Source organism: Acipenser ruthenus, chromosome 46, assembly GCF_902713425.1.
Source record: "Acipenser ruthenus chromosome 46, fAciRut3.2 maternal haplotype, whole genome shotgun sequence".
Taxonomy (NCBI): Eukaryota; Metazoa; Chordata; class Actinopteri; order Acipenseriformes; family Acipenseridae; genus Acipenser; species Acipenser ruthenus.
In genome coordinates, this window is record NC_081234.1 from 9054185 (window position 1) to 9071069 (window position 16885).

A 16885-nucleotide genomic window follows, 5' to 3' on the forward strand; every position below is an offset into this window, starting at 1 on the left:
TAAGGGGCTGCGACGGGCTTAACCCCGCGCTGGCCGCACTATTGTGACCCAGCCGTTTGCCCTCCGCTCCTACACACAGCCAGCAACAAGTGGGTCAAAGGGCAGCCATCTAGAATGCTGGGGTTTCCACGGCAACGTGGCCCATTTAGGCCAGGCATACAGGCCTCTTCATATCCACTTTCATACAAAAGAGCTATTAGCAAAGAGCGAGACACACACACACACACACACACACACAGGGAGAGAGGGAGGGCGGGTGGGCGGTCTGAAGGGGCTGCTTTTTAGAAGCACGCTGTTAAAATCCTTCTTGAGCTCTCTCAAAAAAAAAAAAAAAAAAAAATTTGAAGGCTATGCACTCCACAATGAAACAGCCAATGTGAACCAAACGACTGGGAAAGAACATTTCTCAGTGCTCCCAATCCCATAGAGGCCAGAGTCTGGGGGGCGAGGAGGGTAGGGGTGGTGGCGGGGGGGGTGGGGGTTCTGCCACATTTCTGCAGGTTTATTAGTGAAAAGGAGTAAAAGGTATAAAGGTCCGTTCACCTCGAGTCTTCTCCCTCACAAAGTGTTTGAGACGGTAACTGTGCAGAGCATGTCTACAGCAGCTGAAATCCCCTTTTCACTGTTATTTTACAATGCTTTAGAAATACTACAGTAGTCTGTTTTTGTAAAGGCTTCAATCGCATCAATGAATGAGCTGCTCACACACAAAGACAAAAGCCCTTTTCGCTACCAAATGCCGTAATATTTTTGTATGGTTAAGTGTTGGCTTTTTTTAAAACTATTTTATTTCTGGACAAATAAAAAAAAAAAAAAAAAGATCCAAGACAGAACAGAAAATCAGCAACAGCACTAAAAATCAATGAAACGGATTCAATCACTTCCTTGTGAAACACGCTGGGAGAGAAAGAGCGTCTTGTTTTCAATACTGGGGTTACAATTCACACTGTGACAATGCAGTCTCTGCAATCCTCGCTCTATTACTGGAACGAGCAGCCCTTGCTCTATTTATAAAACTGAATGCTTATTATTAAATTCAAATACCCTAGCCTGTATTACACAGTGAAGGCTTTACCCACGTTTCCAGATTATCCCCAAAAACGCTTATTTACAGCTACGGCCAGAAAGTTTAGCATCGCCTAGAACTTTGGAGACATAACAAAAAATAAATAAATTAGGAACATAACTTAGATCTTTTATTTAACGTCATTCAATCACAGAAATTAATTCGATAGAGCCTGGTCCTGGAGAGCGGCAGGGTATTCTGGTTTTCATTTCAACCAAGCTCTCAGTTACTTAATTGTACCAATTACTGGCTGAATTAATTAGTCAAGATGAACACGTTCCAGATCTTTAGCCATGGACGACTTAAATGCACCTAGATGACCTGCAGGACTGTGGATCTCCAGAAGCAGGGCTGGAGACCCCCGGCTATAGGGTGCTGCAAAACGTTTGTCCAGAGCTCTGGAACAGCAGGATACGTGCAGCGAGGCATTATGGAGTGTGGAAGGGGGTTATCTCCCTGTGTGTGCCTCTCCCTCTCCACGTATCAGTGCACTGAAACCACAAAGGGTCTAGAAAGACACAAGGTGAAAGCACGCTGCAGAACTGGCTCTAACTCTATTTTAAGACTGTGTGTACGCAAAGATTTGCAAAAGGCGACTGCATTTTGAGACTATTTATTGGAGAAAAGAAATCACTATTCTCTGGCAAATGCAGCAACAGCCGGCTTTCTGAGAAGGTGCTTTAAAATTAAAATGACATAAAATGTCATAAAAAGTGATTTAAAATCCTTGTAATGTAACCACTGTGATTTTGAACCCTCAGTTACAATGCTGACTGAATGCACAGCGCAGTATTCAATGTGTATTTAAAAAACAAAACAAAACAAAAAAAAACTAATTATTTTAAACTTTTTTTTGGCAAGTTGCTTCTACAGGAGTCTAGTAAATGAAATAAAAAAAGGAAAAAAGTCCATTTAAAAAAAAAAAAGTTTAAATTGAACACATTTGTTTTTACTCGCATACCACGATTCTTATGAAAACAGAGGAGTGATTGTGCTTATCCTGCCCTCCCCCCTCCCCCCTCCACACAGCTGCCTGCAGATGAAGAAACGCAGCGAGCCCGGCTCCCCTCTGCAGCTCCTGCTGCCCTCGCTCCCTCTCTGTGCTCCAGACAGCAGTGCTTCTTATAAACTCCTCAATGCATCCCTCAACTACTCCCTCGCTGCAGAGAGCCTCCCCACAGGAGGGCTTGCATTCTCCAGGGGTGAAAGGGCACAGAGGATGTGTGGGGGCTTGTGTTGATTAGCAAAGGCTTAAATACAGAACCTCAAAATTAGGAAGAGAGCACCAGATCACCCCCAAATGAAAAACACCCCTCTAGTATTTACTGTAGTATTGCTGAGAGATGGTGTTAAAATCAATAGTGATAACAAAGCTTTGATAGTATTGGAGACAGAACACTTTAATAGTTCCTGTAATAAAACACAGAAGCAAATTTTACATTTGCCATGAAAATTTAAAGACTTAAAAACGAGCCAGCTTTCAAAATTGTCATCAGCATTACACCTATTTTCTAAAGGGGCTTTAGTTTCATGGATTGTAAGTTATATCACCCCCCCCCCCACACACATGGAGGAGGAGAGCTCGCAACAGGAAAGAGGGGGTCAGGAGGTCAGAGCAGGAACTATCCCACACAGCCTCAAGGTCCAGTAAATCAGCGGACGGGAGATAGCAGGACAATGCAGCCGATTGCAAACTGGAAGAGGACTCTGAACCCCTTAACCCTTTCAAAAAAATCAACAGGCTACCAGGCCCCCGTTAACGCGGCACCAAAGACTGCCAGCGTTTCCTGGGATTTCAAAATCGAGTTCTACTGCAACTAGGCAAAAAAAAAAAAAAACAGATCCATTTCTTCCAACAACCGCTGGCTTGCTGCTCTTGCCAGAGGGAGTTTGTAGGGACAGCGTACTCTCGAATCTGCCTTCCAAAAACCTTTGCATATATATATATATTGGACCGCTAATGTTGCTTATTTTATGGGTTAAACAAATACCACGCAGATGTCCCAACACACAGAATCCACATCCAACTGAAAAAAAGTGATTTTCTTCTAAACAGCAGTTTTTGTATAGGGCCAGTCTTTTCACATTACATAAAAAAACGTTGATTAACCTTAATTAGGTTAACAGAACCCAGATGAGACAGAAAGAGAGGCTTATTGTCTCCGTTTGGAGTAAGAATATAAATAAATAAACAAAACACACAACTCCAAGAATCTAAAATCCAAACGAATCTGCTCCAAGCTGACTCCCCTCCCCTCCAAACCAAAACCAAAACCATTTATTTGACCGCAGAAGCTATACGAAAAAGTTTGTTTCAAATTTCGTATTCCCAAGGCGATAGCCTAATGGAGGCCCGAGTAAATGACTGTGTGTGGGGAGTGGAGGAATGCAGAACAGGGTTTCAGGATGCAAACAGCCTCAGGACCAACACAAAGCCCAGAGTGTCTTAGCAACATTTATTACTGGGGTGGGGAGAGGAGGGGTGGGCTTTGAGACCCACGATCCCCCCTAAAATCCATCACTAACTGCTGAAGAACCCCCACCCCACTCCACCCCACCAACTCACTGCTGCAAACAATTAGAGACGGGGTGAGGGGAGGAGGGGGGCAATTACTGCAGGGATTTACAGCCTGAGAAACAATTTATAAATCACAGCGCCTAGGCTAATGCAATCCAGATTGAGAGAAAACACAGCTGGGCTGTGGCTCCGTGAAGCAACAGCAACCGGCACTCTGTGAAAGCCAGACAACAACGGAAAGCCATCTCGAACCTTTGCAGGGGAATTCAAATTCACCCTACAGCCCAAGCACTGGACTCCGCGCCGTGCACGAGGGAAAGAGGGGGTCTGCTTCACTGTTGCGTTGTCATGCACAGCCGGCCCAAGTTATCTCCCTCACCTGGGAGTCGTTCATCTGGAAACGCTGAGCCCTCGCTCATAAATTTTGAGACAAATATTTCTGCTGATGCCTTCATCAGTTACAGTGTTGCACACGAACACAATAGTCAACTTGACTTGGAGTCTTAAAAGTTTTACCTACTGGAAATGATTTTGTACAGCCGTTCTGTACTCTACAAGACTTCTTGCCAAAGTAAATGTTACCGGTCAAGACAGCCATCATGTGTTGTCCAGTTGTCCAAGATAAATTTTACTCTCAAGTTGACTAGATCTCTTGCACTACAAAACCAATCCGGGCATACATATGAAAAGGTGCTCTGTATTGCTGAGCAGGCATCTTGGGGAGTATAGAAGAACTGAAAGAAACTCAACAAATTCAATCAATCTTTATTTTATATAGCGCCTTTCATAGCGGACCACCATCACTAAAGCGATTTACAAGACGCAGTAAATTCAAAAAGACAAACGTTTTCACTGGAAGTCTTATCTCCACGTCTTAAGACCCCTAGTCAAAACGTTTGTCTTTTTTTTTTGTATTTCTATACTGCAAGATACCAGGCCAATAACTGGACTTTAACCAAATCGGCTGGAAAGAAGAAGCTGCCACATAAGATTGCCACGAATGAAGGAATCCGAGTCTGCTGCGAGTCACTCTGCCTCGGCAGCTGGACCCCTGACCCTTGAACCCAGGGTTAAGCAAAGCTCTGTGTCGCCTCTGTAAGAGAAGACAGAGGCAAGACTCTCCTGTCGAGAGAGCTGGGGGACAGGGCTTCAGAGCCGGAGAGGAGGCAGTGTAACTGCTTATCTTGCAGGAATCAAACAAGCAAGGATTTGAACCACTGCATTTCCTGTGATATTAAAGCTGAAAATGAACACTTCAGCGTACTGTTGATACAATCCTTGCTAACTCTTTGAGGAGCGGGCACGCTGTCTGCGATTAAAAAGTTATAGATGTATTAACACTCCCCTTCCCCCCCCCCCCCCCCCTCCTGCGCCTTGTCTTAAAAAGAGGGAGGGAGTGGGGTCTGGCTGCAGCCATTCTCTAGCTCTGCTGTGGGACTCGAAGCTGCTGTCCTGTGCTCTTTGTCCTGCCTTTCAGTCCCGTCTGCCTGGCTGAAAGGCTCTATTCATGGGCAGCACTGAGCCTGCCAGTGCGCACATACAGCCCTGAGCAGTCAGCTGAGCGCTGCTTTACAGACCCCCTCATTTCACACGAGAACCGACCCGGCCCCCGTCCTGCTTCAGGGATTTCCAATTGACGTCTCTTCCCCCCCCCCCCCCCGGAAAAACAAAAGGACCTCTCCGACTACCACTGCAATCAGTCCTGCACATCCATCATGCTGTAGGTAACCAATGTCACCCCAATGCTTTGTGTACACCCAGCAGCAACTTACAACAGTGTACAGTACGATTCAATAATCTGCTAGAAAAACTGGGGCATGCAACAGTTTATATCAGATGCTCAGTGTTTGCAGGGCTACCATATCAGGGCAGAACAACCCAGCAATGTTTAAAGATTTTAAAAAAGCCATAACTGCATGCACAGGAACCCAACGCATAGGTTTAGGAGTATCTTAAAATGTGAAGATTAAAAAGTCCTCATAAAACGCGATTTTAAAGATCATCAGTGTGTTTCTGTGTGTTTTCGCCGCTCTGGTTCCAGATAAGCGACGCATCAATCCGACACTTAGATCTTACCAGTTCCATCTTGAATAGACGCCATTGCTAACGGTGTCGGTTTTCACAAAGAGTAGCTTTAGACACGTCCAGCTCCTTTATCCCCCTCTCTTCTGATAGCACTGCGTCGTGATTCATGCCTGTTTTTATCTTCTCAAGGCCGTTTATTAACAAGAAGCCCACAATCAACAATGGCTGTTTTTCAAGATAAATGGAAGGAACTCAAAAGAGGGGTTTTGTCTTTCATTATTTTTATTACAGAGCCAGTTACGGTATAAAAAATGCATCTGTTCAGAAGCAAGCAAAATGAATGTCAAGCTAAGAACCTTCCTACAGATAAACTTCCACGGCAAGCGATGGGGGAGTGCACTCGTTCTGAAGGGAGCGGAGCAGCAGCGCTCACTGGAGGAGGGGAGGGGAGGGGAGGGGAGGGTTACAGGGGTGTAGGGGGGTTATGCACACTCGTTACAGTGCTGGCCTGGTCGTGCAGTGCCGCACGCTATATGCCTACGTTTTGCATTTTGCTCTCTCTCTCTCACCCCCCCCCCACCCCCCCTCCAGCCGCAGGAAGCTGCAACTCGGAGACACTAACTAAAAGCAGCTGCTCGGAATGCCAGACTGATGAAGGATTTCGTTTTTCTTTTAAACAATGGGGTTTTATTAGCACTGAGTGGAGCGCTTTTATATATATATATAAAAAAAATGTTTTAAAAAGACTCCTAGTCAAGACGTTAGTCGTTTTTTAGATACACACTAATATATATATACTGTATATTATATATATATATATATATATATATATATATATATATATATATATATATATATATATATATAATGCTTAATAAGTTGACCCCTGCTCGAATTTTGCAATAAAGTCTTAGCCAATTAGTGAAGCAGTTTCCTTCTCTGGCATGAAACCTTTCTCTTAGGAGACATTAGGATCAGCAGTGTGTGTCTACAAACAATTGTTATTGAGAGCGCTGGTGGCAATACTGAAACTGCATCGGAACACAATATTCCATAACATGCCAGCGAAGTCACATGACTCCCATCTCCTGCACGTCAGCGGTCCTCTCGATGCAGTGCAAAGAGCATCAGGAGCTGCTTCTCTTACACAGCGCTTCTCTGAGAAGGCTGGAAACGCTGAGAGCAACAGTGCGTTGACTAGGACTGTGGACACAAACGAAGCCACGGACACACAGGCACGCAAAGCAAAGCACTCCGACAAGCTGGAGAGAGACACACTGTGGAAATGGAGATAAATGCGCTACTAGATGTTCAGTACACAGATAAAGTGAATTTGAAGAATCATTCTTGATTAAGAAAGTAATCTGTATTTCAGCGGCATTCCGGTGCTTTCAGATTTAGGACCACACCACTGCTGAAGAGACAACACACACACACACACACACACACACACAGAGAGACACAGAGACACACACACACACACACACAGAGACAGAGAGACACACACACACACACACACACACTCACTCACTGAGACAGAGACACACACACAGAGAGACACACACACACACACACACACAGATTAACTGAGGTGGCTCTATATGATTTTAGTCTCTGGTAAACAGAAACCAAGTTCCTGTCTCCATTCACAATGAGAGATGTTTTCTTGGCGTTTCCATGGCGACGCGCCACAAAGATAATCTAGTAAAAATGTCCGACAAGCAAAGGCAAGGAGGGTCTGAACAAAAGGGGCTGCCGAGGTGGGGGAGTGGGGGGTAGGGGGGTTGAGCTGGACCCAACCCTGGGAGCCACCTGAGCAGCACCTACCTCCCTCCCTCCCTCCCTCTGCCTTCTTCACCCACTCCCACTGCAACAAACAGGGACGTGTGCCAACACCTCATCGAGGTGCAGGTTTTTCTTTTTTTGTTTTCTTCTGGCTTGATTGACGGGTTGACGTTATGAAACAAGTATTGCTTCACTGGAAAGGAAAAGCAGATCAGCAGACTCACATTTACTGCTCTGCCGTCCCTGCAAACATCCTATGCTGGCTTCACTACACATGGAAAACTACAGTTCTATACTACTGGCCCCCTCATGGGCACAGCAGAATTGACTCAAATCCATGGTGCAACTACACTCCAAGATTCTCTGCTGGAAATCACACAAGCAAAACAGGAATCGATGAACAAAACAAAACCTCAAAAAAATCAACACGGCTTGTTTTTCTAACCCATCCTCATTAAAGAAATAACACTACAGGATGAAGCACCTGAGCCACTAGATTGGATAGAAGAGGATGCATCTCAGCACATCAAAGGGATTCACTGATACCACAGCAGAGAGAGCGAGAGCGGATCTGCTAGTGCTCATGACAGCGAGCTTCACCCTCGCACAGCGAGGGGGTAAAAAACACAAGATCTAACGTAAGGCAGCTCAGCACAGATCAGACGAAGAGCTCGAAACAAAACCACAACGCTAGGAACCAAAGGGCTGTGCCGTTTCAGGGCACGATAATGATAATCTGCTTACATAAAATAGTCCAAAAATGTTTTTACAAGCAGGGGCTATTTGTCAGTATATTAGGATTGTTTCACAAAGTTTGGGGACATTTCTAATAAAAATAAAATTGCAGGCAGTGTTGAAATGGGGTCAAGGTTTGTATGTATAAGGAAATATCTGCCGTGATGTCTGTCACAAAACATTTTACCTGCCTGCATATTAAAATCACAAACTTTAATTACTATGTAGCCGTAGACATTTTTATTATTATTTGTTTATTTAGCAGACTCCTTTATCCAAGGCGACTTACAGAGACTAGGGTGTGTGAACTATGCATCAGCTGCAGAGTCACTTACAACAATGTCTCACCCGAAAGACGGAGCACAAGGAGGTTCAGTCTTAATTGTATATTGCTCTTAATTGTATTATTACTTGTACTGTGATACTTGAAATGTATTTTTGTTTACGACTAAGTCGTCCTGGATAAGGGCGTCTGCTAAGAAATAAATAAATAATAATAATAATAATAATAATAATAATAATAATATTATTATTATTATTATTATTATTAAGTGACTTGCTCAGGGTCACACAGTGAGTCAGTGGCTGAGGTGGGATTTGAACCTGGGACCTCCTGGTTACAAGCCCTTTTCTTTAACCACTGGACCACACAGTACACAAATTCACACAGTACACACTTTAAGCTGATCTGGAGCCAGACGTGGAGATCCAGCTAACCCTGAAAACAAGGTGTGCCGAGCCCTACCCCTCTCCATCCGCCTGGCTGTCTGTCCTGACTGTAAATGCAAATAGAGGCGTGGAAGTGGCTGCATGCCTGCATGTCTGTCTGTGTGTGTGAGCGAGTGTGTGCGAGAGAGAATGGAACAGCTTGCTGTTGACAGACTGACTCTCCGAAAGGCTGTTTGTTTATGTAAGGAGGGGCCCTTATACTACTGGGCAATCCTTCTGTTTACTTTGCATTGTCTCCACTTCTTAAAATACCATAGACGAAAAAAAAGACTTGTTCAAACATCATACGCAGCCCCCAACCCCTCCCCCTCCCCCTCCCCTTTCCACCAGCCCCCCACCCCTCGTTACTGGGACGCAGCGTAGCTGCTGTTTTGTGCAGACCAGACTCTGGGATTAGGGGAAGTTGTTTGGGTGAACGTGCAAAGCAGAGTTTACTGAGCTTACCTGGGCCCGACACACAACAGCAAGCAGACTCTGTGGGCTGTGTGGTAAACTGCTTTTGAAAGCTTTCTGAATAAGGGGCTTGTCAGTGTGTCTAACAGTTACCACCCACTACTGCAGCCCAGCACTCTAACCACTGAGCTACTCAAACCCACTGCAGCCCAGCACTGCAGCCCAAGACTCCAACCACTGAGCTACTCAAACCCACTGCCTTCCACACTGCAGCCCAGCACTAACCACTGAGCTACTAAAACCCTTTCTGACTTAATCCGCTAGAGCTTGTTGTGCCAACTGCCTTGGGAGCTCTAATGTAGCGCTAGAGTTACATGAAAAACACAGATACGACGGAGAGAGAAGAAAAACACTGGCTACACCCAAGCCGACTCAATACAGAGGGGCTTTTTACACTCAGAAACAAAAGACTACAGTAGTCCTTATAGGGATCCAATAGGACTATGTACCAGATATATATAACATTTTTAATTTAAGATGTTGGCTGAAAATATCAGTTTCTAAAAAGCCCAGTTTAAAAATCTAAGAAAATAAAAACTCATTCTTGAAAAGGTTTTTGTGGGTATGGTCCACTGTTTATAGCCTCTCAGTGCTGTAAACCTACTCTGTTAACACGGCTAGACCCAAAAGCTAGAGCGATCTTTGGAGGGTGCAAACAAACTGGACCTTCATCATCAAAGTCTGCCAATGCATTAAACAGACCATTACGATGATTCCAACAAAGGAGGCCGCGTTATGCAGTGTTTAGGAGTGTCCGCTATATCTTGTGCAGTAAGTTTGGCTCTTCAGTTTTAGGTCATGTGAATGGAGAAGCTTTCTGCCAGCCTCCATTGCCCCCCTCCCCCCCTCCACTCTTAAACATTGCTGATTGACAGTTCCAGCTAAGGGACCATCCTTCTTTTCCCGTTTTCACTGGAAAATGCAAGAATTCCCATTTACATCGCTAAGACGCATCAACTTATTTAATGACCCCCTCCCTGGATTGCAATGCCATCTGTTTCCATTTTCCATAAAATTTTAGGAGCCAAAGATTCATTTTTTTTCCAGAGCTAAAATTAGAGGCGCATCGTAATGGGGAGCCCGCAGCGACCCGTGACGTTCTGAGGGGTACTTCAGTTATGTTGCGGGGGCGACTTTTTTGGTTGGCTACAGATTTGCTTAGGAATTCGAGAAAGCCGCACATGCGTTCACATTTTCCATGTATGTGCAGAGAAACAAATACAATCCCACTGGAAGTGCCTGCAGTGCAGTCAGTGAAGGGGGGGGGGGGGGGGGGGGGTGGATTACTGGCAAGAAATATTCACTACGCCTTTATTATTAAAGGTTCTCAAAACACACAACATGCCGCACAATCACTCAACGGAGTGCGTATACAGTATTAGTAAAGTTCACAAATATTTGTTCCTGTAAATGCATCTGTAGCGAGACATCTGCAAAATGAAGCTCCTGTTTTAAAGAATATGCAAAACACAAGATTCGATTAAAACTTGTACTGCGATTCTTAATGTATTTTTGTTTACGACTGTAAGTCACCCTGGATAAGGGCGTCCGCTAAGAAATAAATAATAAAAACAACAAGAAGCAGCTTTATTGCATTTTTTTTCACTCCTGTATCCTTCGCAGACAGATTACTGTCCAGTTTGTTTACTTCCCCCTAATTTAGATGCAGCTGCTTTTCCCCTTAACCCTGCTTTGCCACTTTGGAAGCCAAACAGCACTCACATCTTAACTTTAAACACCAATCATACCAACATTTCTTCAAGAACTGTCTTCCCCTATTATAATAACACTATACTCATTAAAACGCTAGTCTTTTTTTAGTGTTACTGTGAAGTCACACATTACAAAAACAGCATGTGCACTCCCTGTGGTCAACATAGCATTGCTTTAGAAAAGGCATTGTTTTAACAGCTGTGTGGTCCAGTGGTTAAAGAAAAGGGCTTGTAACCAGGAGGTCCCTGGTTCAAATCCCACCTCAGCCACTGACTCATTGTGTGACCCTGAGCAAGTCACTTAACCTCCTTGTGCTCCGTCTTTCAGGCGAGACGTTGTTGTAAGCGACTCTGCAGCTGATGCATAGCTCACACACCCTAGTCTCTTTAAATCACCTGCTAAAAAAATAACCAGGTGACAACCCCTTTTAAATATTGCTCTGCATTTTAAAACTGACCCAACCCATGCACAGTCCATCCCTTCACCTGCGGAACCACACACACACACCTAAGATGAAGAGCTCCCGTTAAAGGCGATTAGCTCAGGGGAGTGAGGGACCCATGCCAATGAAGCCATCAAGAGCCCCATTCAAACGACAATGGTCCGCTAACTCCTTTCTAATTGAATGGAGCGATTGGAGGTGGGAGGGATAGTTTGGTTTGGTGGCTGGAGAGGAGTTGGTATGAGTGGGGGTTGGGTGTAATTGGTTCCCACTTGCTTGCAGTCTAACGCTTGGTTGATTTGGGTTAAATCACTTGTTTTTTTGGAGGGGGGGGGTGCAAATACACTTAGCAATATCAATCCAGTTTCTTAGATTACACTGGGGTCTCTCACTTGCTATACACGAGAATGGAGGCAGTGTGGGTGTAATACCATCTTAAAATAAATACTGGCATTGTTCACGCTTTGGCAAAGTGAGCGTATGGGTATCATGCACAGTCCATTCTGGGGGTTAAAAGCAGCAACCAGTAGAACAGTTTTATATTCTTATTATTTAGTTGACCTGTTATCTGCATAGTATTTTATTTGCACAATTCTGACGCTTTGATAGAAATTGCCATTAAAAAAAAACTCCTTGTATATATCTCACTCCCTCTTTTTAACCAGATGCACTGAATCCAGCAATCTGACGTTGATCTAAAAGGGGTGACGACCTTCCCACACAAGGAAAAAAAAAAAAAAACCTTCAACTTAACCAAGGAATGTCGGCTATTGTCGTGGCGGCCCTACCCCCTCAAAAGCGTACCTTTCAACACAGCGGTCCAGGGTATATAGGTAATACTGAACTGCATTCAACTCCAGGGAAAACAACTGTAACGTTTTCTCCACATAAACGTATTAAAAAGGAGCAAGTTCTCCACAGATGTGTGTCTCAAAGAATCCTGACTTCCCGCTTGGCGCTCAACTTTGTTTTTCTATTTAAAAACAAAAAAACAGCTAACTCCCGAATTTAAAAGCTGGGTCACATTCAATTGAAAAGACTGCTGCTATTAAATATCGCAACAGCAAACAACAAAAGAAGAAATCCTTGAAATCAACAACGCGAGTTTGTATGTTTTGGAATTAAATATTCCCGCCCTTTTAAAAAAAACAAAACAAAAAACAAACAAGAAAAAACTTGGAAACCTGAGACTTAATAGTTCATTTTTTTTTTTTTTTAACAGGTGTAACACCTATTTAAATGCATGTATTGTCTTCACCTTCAGCAAACATCCAATTAAAAATATTATGCCCGAAACATTAATTATAAATGTACAGTAAGGAAATTGGGGGGTGAGGAGGGGGAAACCGCACTGCCGCTGGCTGTTGAGTCCTTCGTCGTTTTTCTTTTTAACTAGGCTAATATTCGCAGGCTATAAACTCGTAAAGACCGACTGCTTAAAAATAAATTAAGCGCCATTGAATGATATATTTAAACCCACGGTATGGGTTGAAATACTCTATTTGCAATACTAAATACAGTAGCGGCCTACGCTTCAACGTTTATTCACAAAGCGGCCGGATAACATTTTGTGAAAATTAAAAATGTTGCAAAATAACAAAAGAACTTCCAAATTAAACGGTTTATACATTTAAAAAAAATAAATGTACTGTGTATTTGTTTAAGTCCGTAACTAACTTTAGTTTTGATTTCACTGGGAACCGCCTGATGCGTTACAGATGTGTACACATCATATCAGTTGGCCTCGGAGTCTGGCTTACCAACAGTCTGCAGCACTGTTTCCCAAACCCGGTCCTGGGGACCCACTGTGGCTGCCGGTTTTCATTCCAACCGAGCTCTCAATTACTTAACTAGACCCTTCACTGAACTGATGATATGCTTAATTAAACCCTTTTTTTTTAATTAATTGTTTTCAGCTCTTAAAAACAGTTGCAGATTTCAACAGAGCTATAATTTTATAACTGGAACTCTGCAGCTGTTTAAGAGCTGAAAACAATTAAGAAGGTCTAATTATCAAATTATTAGTTCAATTTAAGGTAACTGAGAGCTCAGCTGGAATGGAAACCGGCAGACACAGTGGGGTCCTCAGGACCGGGGTTCAAAACTAATGATTTAAGGACACTGTCACTGATTGAAAACACAACACAGCGCTTCCAGCTGCTATCAAATCCGTGCACGCTGTGGAACCCACTCGCGATTAATTGCACCAAGACCAGGGGTAGAATTTACTCTTAAATTAAAATCCTCCCCCAAAAAACGGTGTGGAGTTTAACATTTTAAAATGACCTGTAGTTAAGTGAAATGTGTGGAAAATAATAATAATAATAATAATAATAATAATAATAATAATTAGGTACCAGCTGAATTTATTTATACCAGTTTTGTATCCACTCATTTATTTATTTATTTATTTATGACTAGGTCTAAATAATATTGGCTACTAATGTAGTTTTTATTGGCGCACGTTACTGTTGTTGACATTAACGTTGCTGGGACGACACGGGATACAGATTGACAGCTTGCAACCGCTCTCAAACTCCAACAGATACAATCACTGTGAAACACTAATACTTCGGAGGTTAGGAAAATTAGACCAGTGACTTTGCAGACTGTGCAACTGCTTCTAATGTAAGCAAATCCAAGTACAATTGCTTGAAAAACGCGAATTAAAACGGCGATGTCTGGGCACGTTTCCAAGTACAGTGTCATGTAAGTGCCCCCGTTGTTATCAGAATACTGTACGTAATTAATTCCAAACAGACTCAAGTCTCCGGAGCCCGTGGATGACGGGACATTATTCCACTGTTTACCTCACCACTTGCCAAAACTAGAAATATTAAACGGTTGATGTAATTAAAATAATTTAAACATCTGCCTAAAACAATCCTGCATGCATTCCAATTCTTTAACTGGATTGAAATAACTAAAATACAAAAGTCCTTCGTCGGGAGTGTTGAGGATTAAATAAACTTGTTTTTAATATGCAATCTCCAGCTGACAAGCAATACGTCACCTTGCAAACAAAACTACCCTTTCTCAAACTCTTAACGCTACTGTCCCTTTAAGGGAAGGAGGGGGGGGGGGGGGGTAAACAAGTTTCAAAACTTGAACTGCAAACTTCTGTCCCGAGTTTTGCCCTTTATGTTTCTACTTCCGAATTACCAGATCTCAAACCTAATACAAAAAGACAACGAAGTAATGTTCACTCAACACCAAAACAGCGTGTTACAGACTTGAGAACAGAGTTTGAAAAATAAATGACATCCCTAAAAACGAACAAAGGACTAGAACTCCTTGAGAAGCCACTTAAGGAATATGGCGCTCCGGTGTGGGGTAGTTACTGCAAGTTGAATTGTTTTTCGGGGGGGTTGGGGGTATACTTTTCATGAGAAGGTAAACTAGGGAGAAAATGTTACAAGCAGGTCGATGAAATAATCAAGCTGGGGGCTGGGACTCACCGTTCTAGCGCCGGTGGAGAGGGAACCGCTGGATAGGTATGGGTTTGAGAGATCTGGGATCATTAGAAACGGATATCCAGGATAATGGGGACTCTTAAAAAATCCTCCATCTTGCTGTCTTCTTAAAGCTGGGAAAGCGACACGGAGAGAAAAACAAAAACTTTAGGTCAGACATTCTTCAACGATTCCGTCATGCAACCCGAAAACACAGTTAGAAGGCAATATTAAAATGCATTTGTTTGTATCGTTATAAGTATAGTCGGATTACCTTCGCTAAAGTATTCTCTAGCTTTCTCGTAGTTTTCCAAGTCTTGTCTCGTTGGTTGAGGGCGCCTCTCCGCCTGTGAAAAGAAACGCAGAAACACACACGAGAGAAATACATTTTTAAAACTTTTGAAACCAAGTCAAAAACGCATTTTTTTTAAAAAAAGTGACACGGTGGTTTAGGGTAAAACGAGACAGGCAGCTGGATGAAAAAAAAAGTTTGACACCGAGGGCAGTTGTGTGTTTTTTTTACATTTACCTCCGAATCTGACGAACTGCTGTTATTTTCAGACTCGTTCACCAGCGAGGATTTTACGTCGTCCAAGTCCCTCTCCGCCGAAACATTTTCGGAGATTTTGTCCTCCTGTTCTCCTTCGTCTTTAAACGGGATCATCTCATCGTTCGCCCCCAAGTCATCCCCACCGCCTCCGTTTAACTGCGGCATATCTGCGCGTTAAAACAGTTTTTAAATCCAGTAGATAAGAAAATATATCTATATAAAACCCTTTAGTGCCGTCCTGTTATATCCTGTGCCGCCTGCACCCGGCTCCCGTTCAAAACAACCCTGCAGCAGCACTCAGTCGAGTTAGTTTCTCTGCAAAAAGTGGTGCGTGTTTCGGATCCCACGGTTCAGATATTCTTGCGAATACACATTTTCAGAATCTCTCTCCTTTTCATGTTTAAAAACAAAACGCGAATTTAAAAAAATATCAATATAAGAAGTAATCCACAACGGCTTAAAAAAAAAAGACAAAGTAATAACAAACGCGACGCACACAAATTTAAGAAGCCCACAGTGAAACGCAGAAAGGAGAGTCCGTGTCGTTCAGACTTGTTGTGCCCCGTCCCCGCGCTGGTATAGGACGACTAATGCAGCCTCGGTCTCTTTTTGGAGGTAGATACACAAAAACAAAAACGAAAAAAGAAAAGAAACTACAAACATCTCGTATGATCCATTAGAGGCGGTTCGCGTTTTTTTGCGCCTAGAAAGTTAGGTCGAAGTCTTCGATCTTGTGCGGCGCGCCTGCTGCAGAAATTTACACAATAAGGCTGTTACAAAAAACACAAAGTTTCAGCGATGAAGTTTAGTCTGGTCCTTGATTGGTTTGTGTATTAACCAGTCTCTTTTCTCGGTTGCGGTCCCCACTGGAGTGTAGCGCTGGGTCCGGTTAGGTGCTATCGACCACTCTGCATAGCTGCGTGAAAAGGCGATCTTCCCACAGCGAGGTTGAGGAGGAATGTGCGGAGATATTAGTTTGGTTCCAGACGGGGAGATTGAAGGCTTCATTATAACACAGAGGCGGAGTTTGCGATGAAAACCGACACTCCATTCAAAACAGCGCGTTTACGGGGGCCGGGTCGGGGAGCAGTTTCAAAACCAGTCTCAGCCATACAGTATTATTACAACACAGTGGGTTTATTCTTGAAATATAATAGAAAGCAGCTGTATACCGACGAATTGAACCATAGTACCAACAATTGTGTATTTTGGACGGAGTGGCGCAAACTTGTAATTATTTATCACCGCCTTTTTAACAAATAAATACTTTATTCCTGTAACAGTTGACTGCAATTTGTTCTTGTATTGGTATGATTCTTTTATTTAACATCTGGACGCATACGCTGTTTACAAAAAACCCACTTGTTAAAAAAAAAGATTTAATGCAACATTATTATTATTATTATTATTATTATTT

General features: G+C 43.1%; 1 protein-coding gene across 7 annotated transcripts in view; it reads right to left on the bottom strand.

Moving 5' to 3' along the window:
* The window catches only part of LOC131696788 (transcription factor 7-like 1-A), a 37648-nt gene extending 21138 nt beyond the window's left edge, over positions 1-16510 (bottom strand). For 2 of the 7 annotated variants that reach the window (XM_059013559.1, XM_059013555.1), the window contains exons 1-3: positions 15448-16505; positions 15193-15265; positions 14925-15052 (exon numbers count right to left, since the gene is read on the bottom strand). In XM_059013559.1, coding sequence (XP_058869542.1) covers positions 14925-15052; positions 15193-15265; positions 15448-15633 — 387 coding nt within the window. In that variant the 5' untranslated portion in view covers positions 15634-16505. Of the gene's footprint in view, positions 1-14924; positions 15053-15192; positions 15266-15447 lie in introns of all 7 variants that reach the window. The other 5 variants (XM_059013556.1, XM_059013558.1, XM_059013552.1 and 2 more) reach the window with 5 other exon arrangements.
* Between the last annotated feature and the right edge of the window lie 375 nt (positions 16511-16885).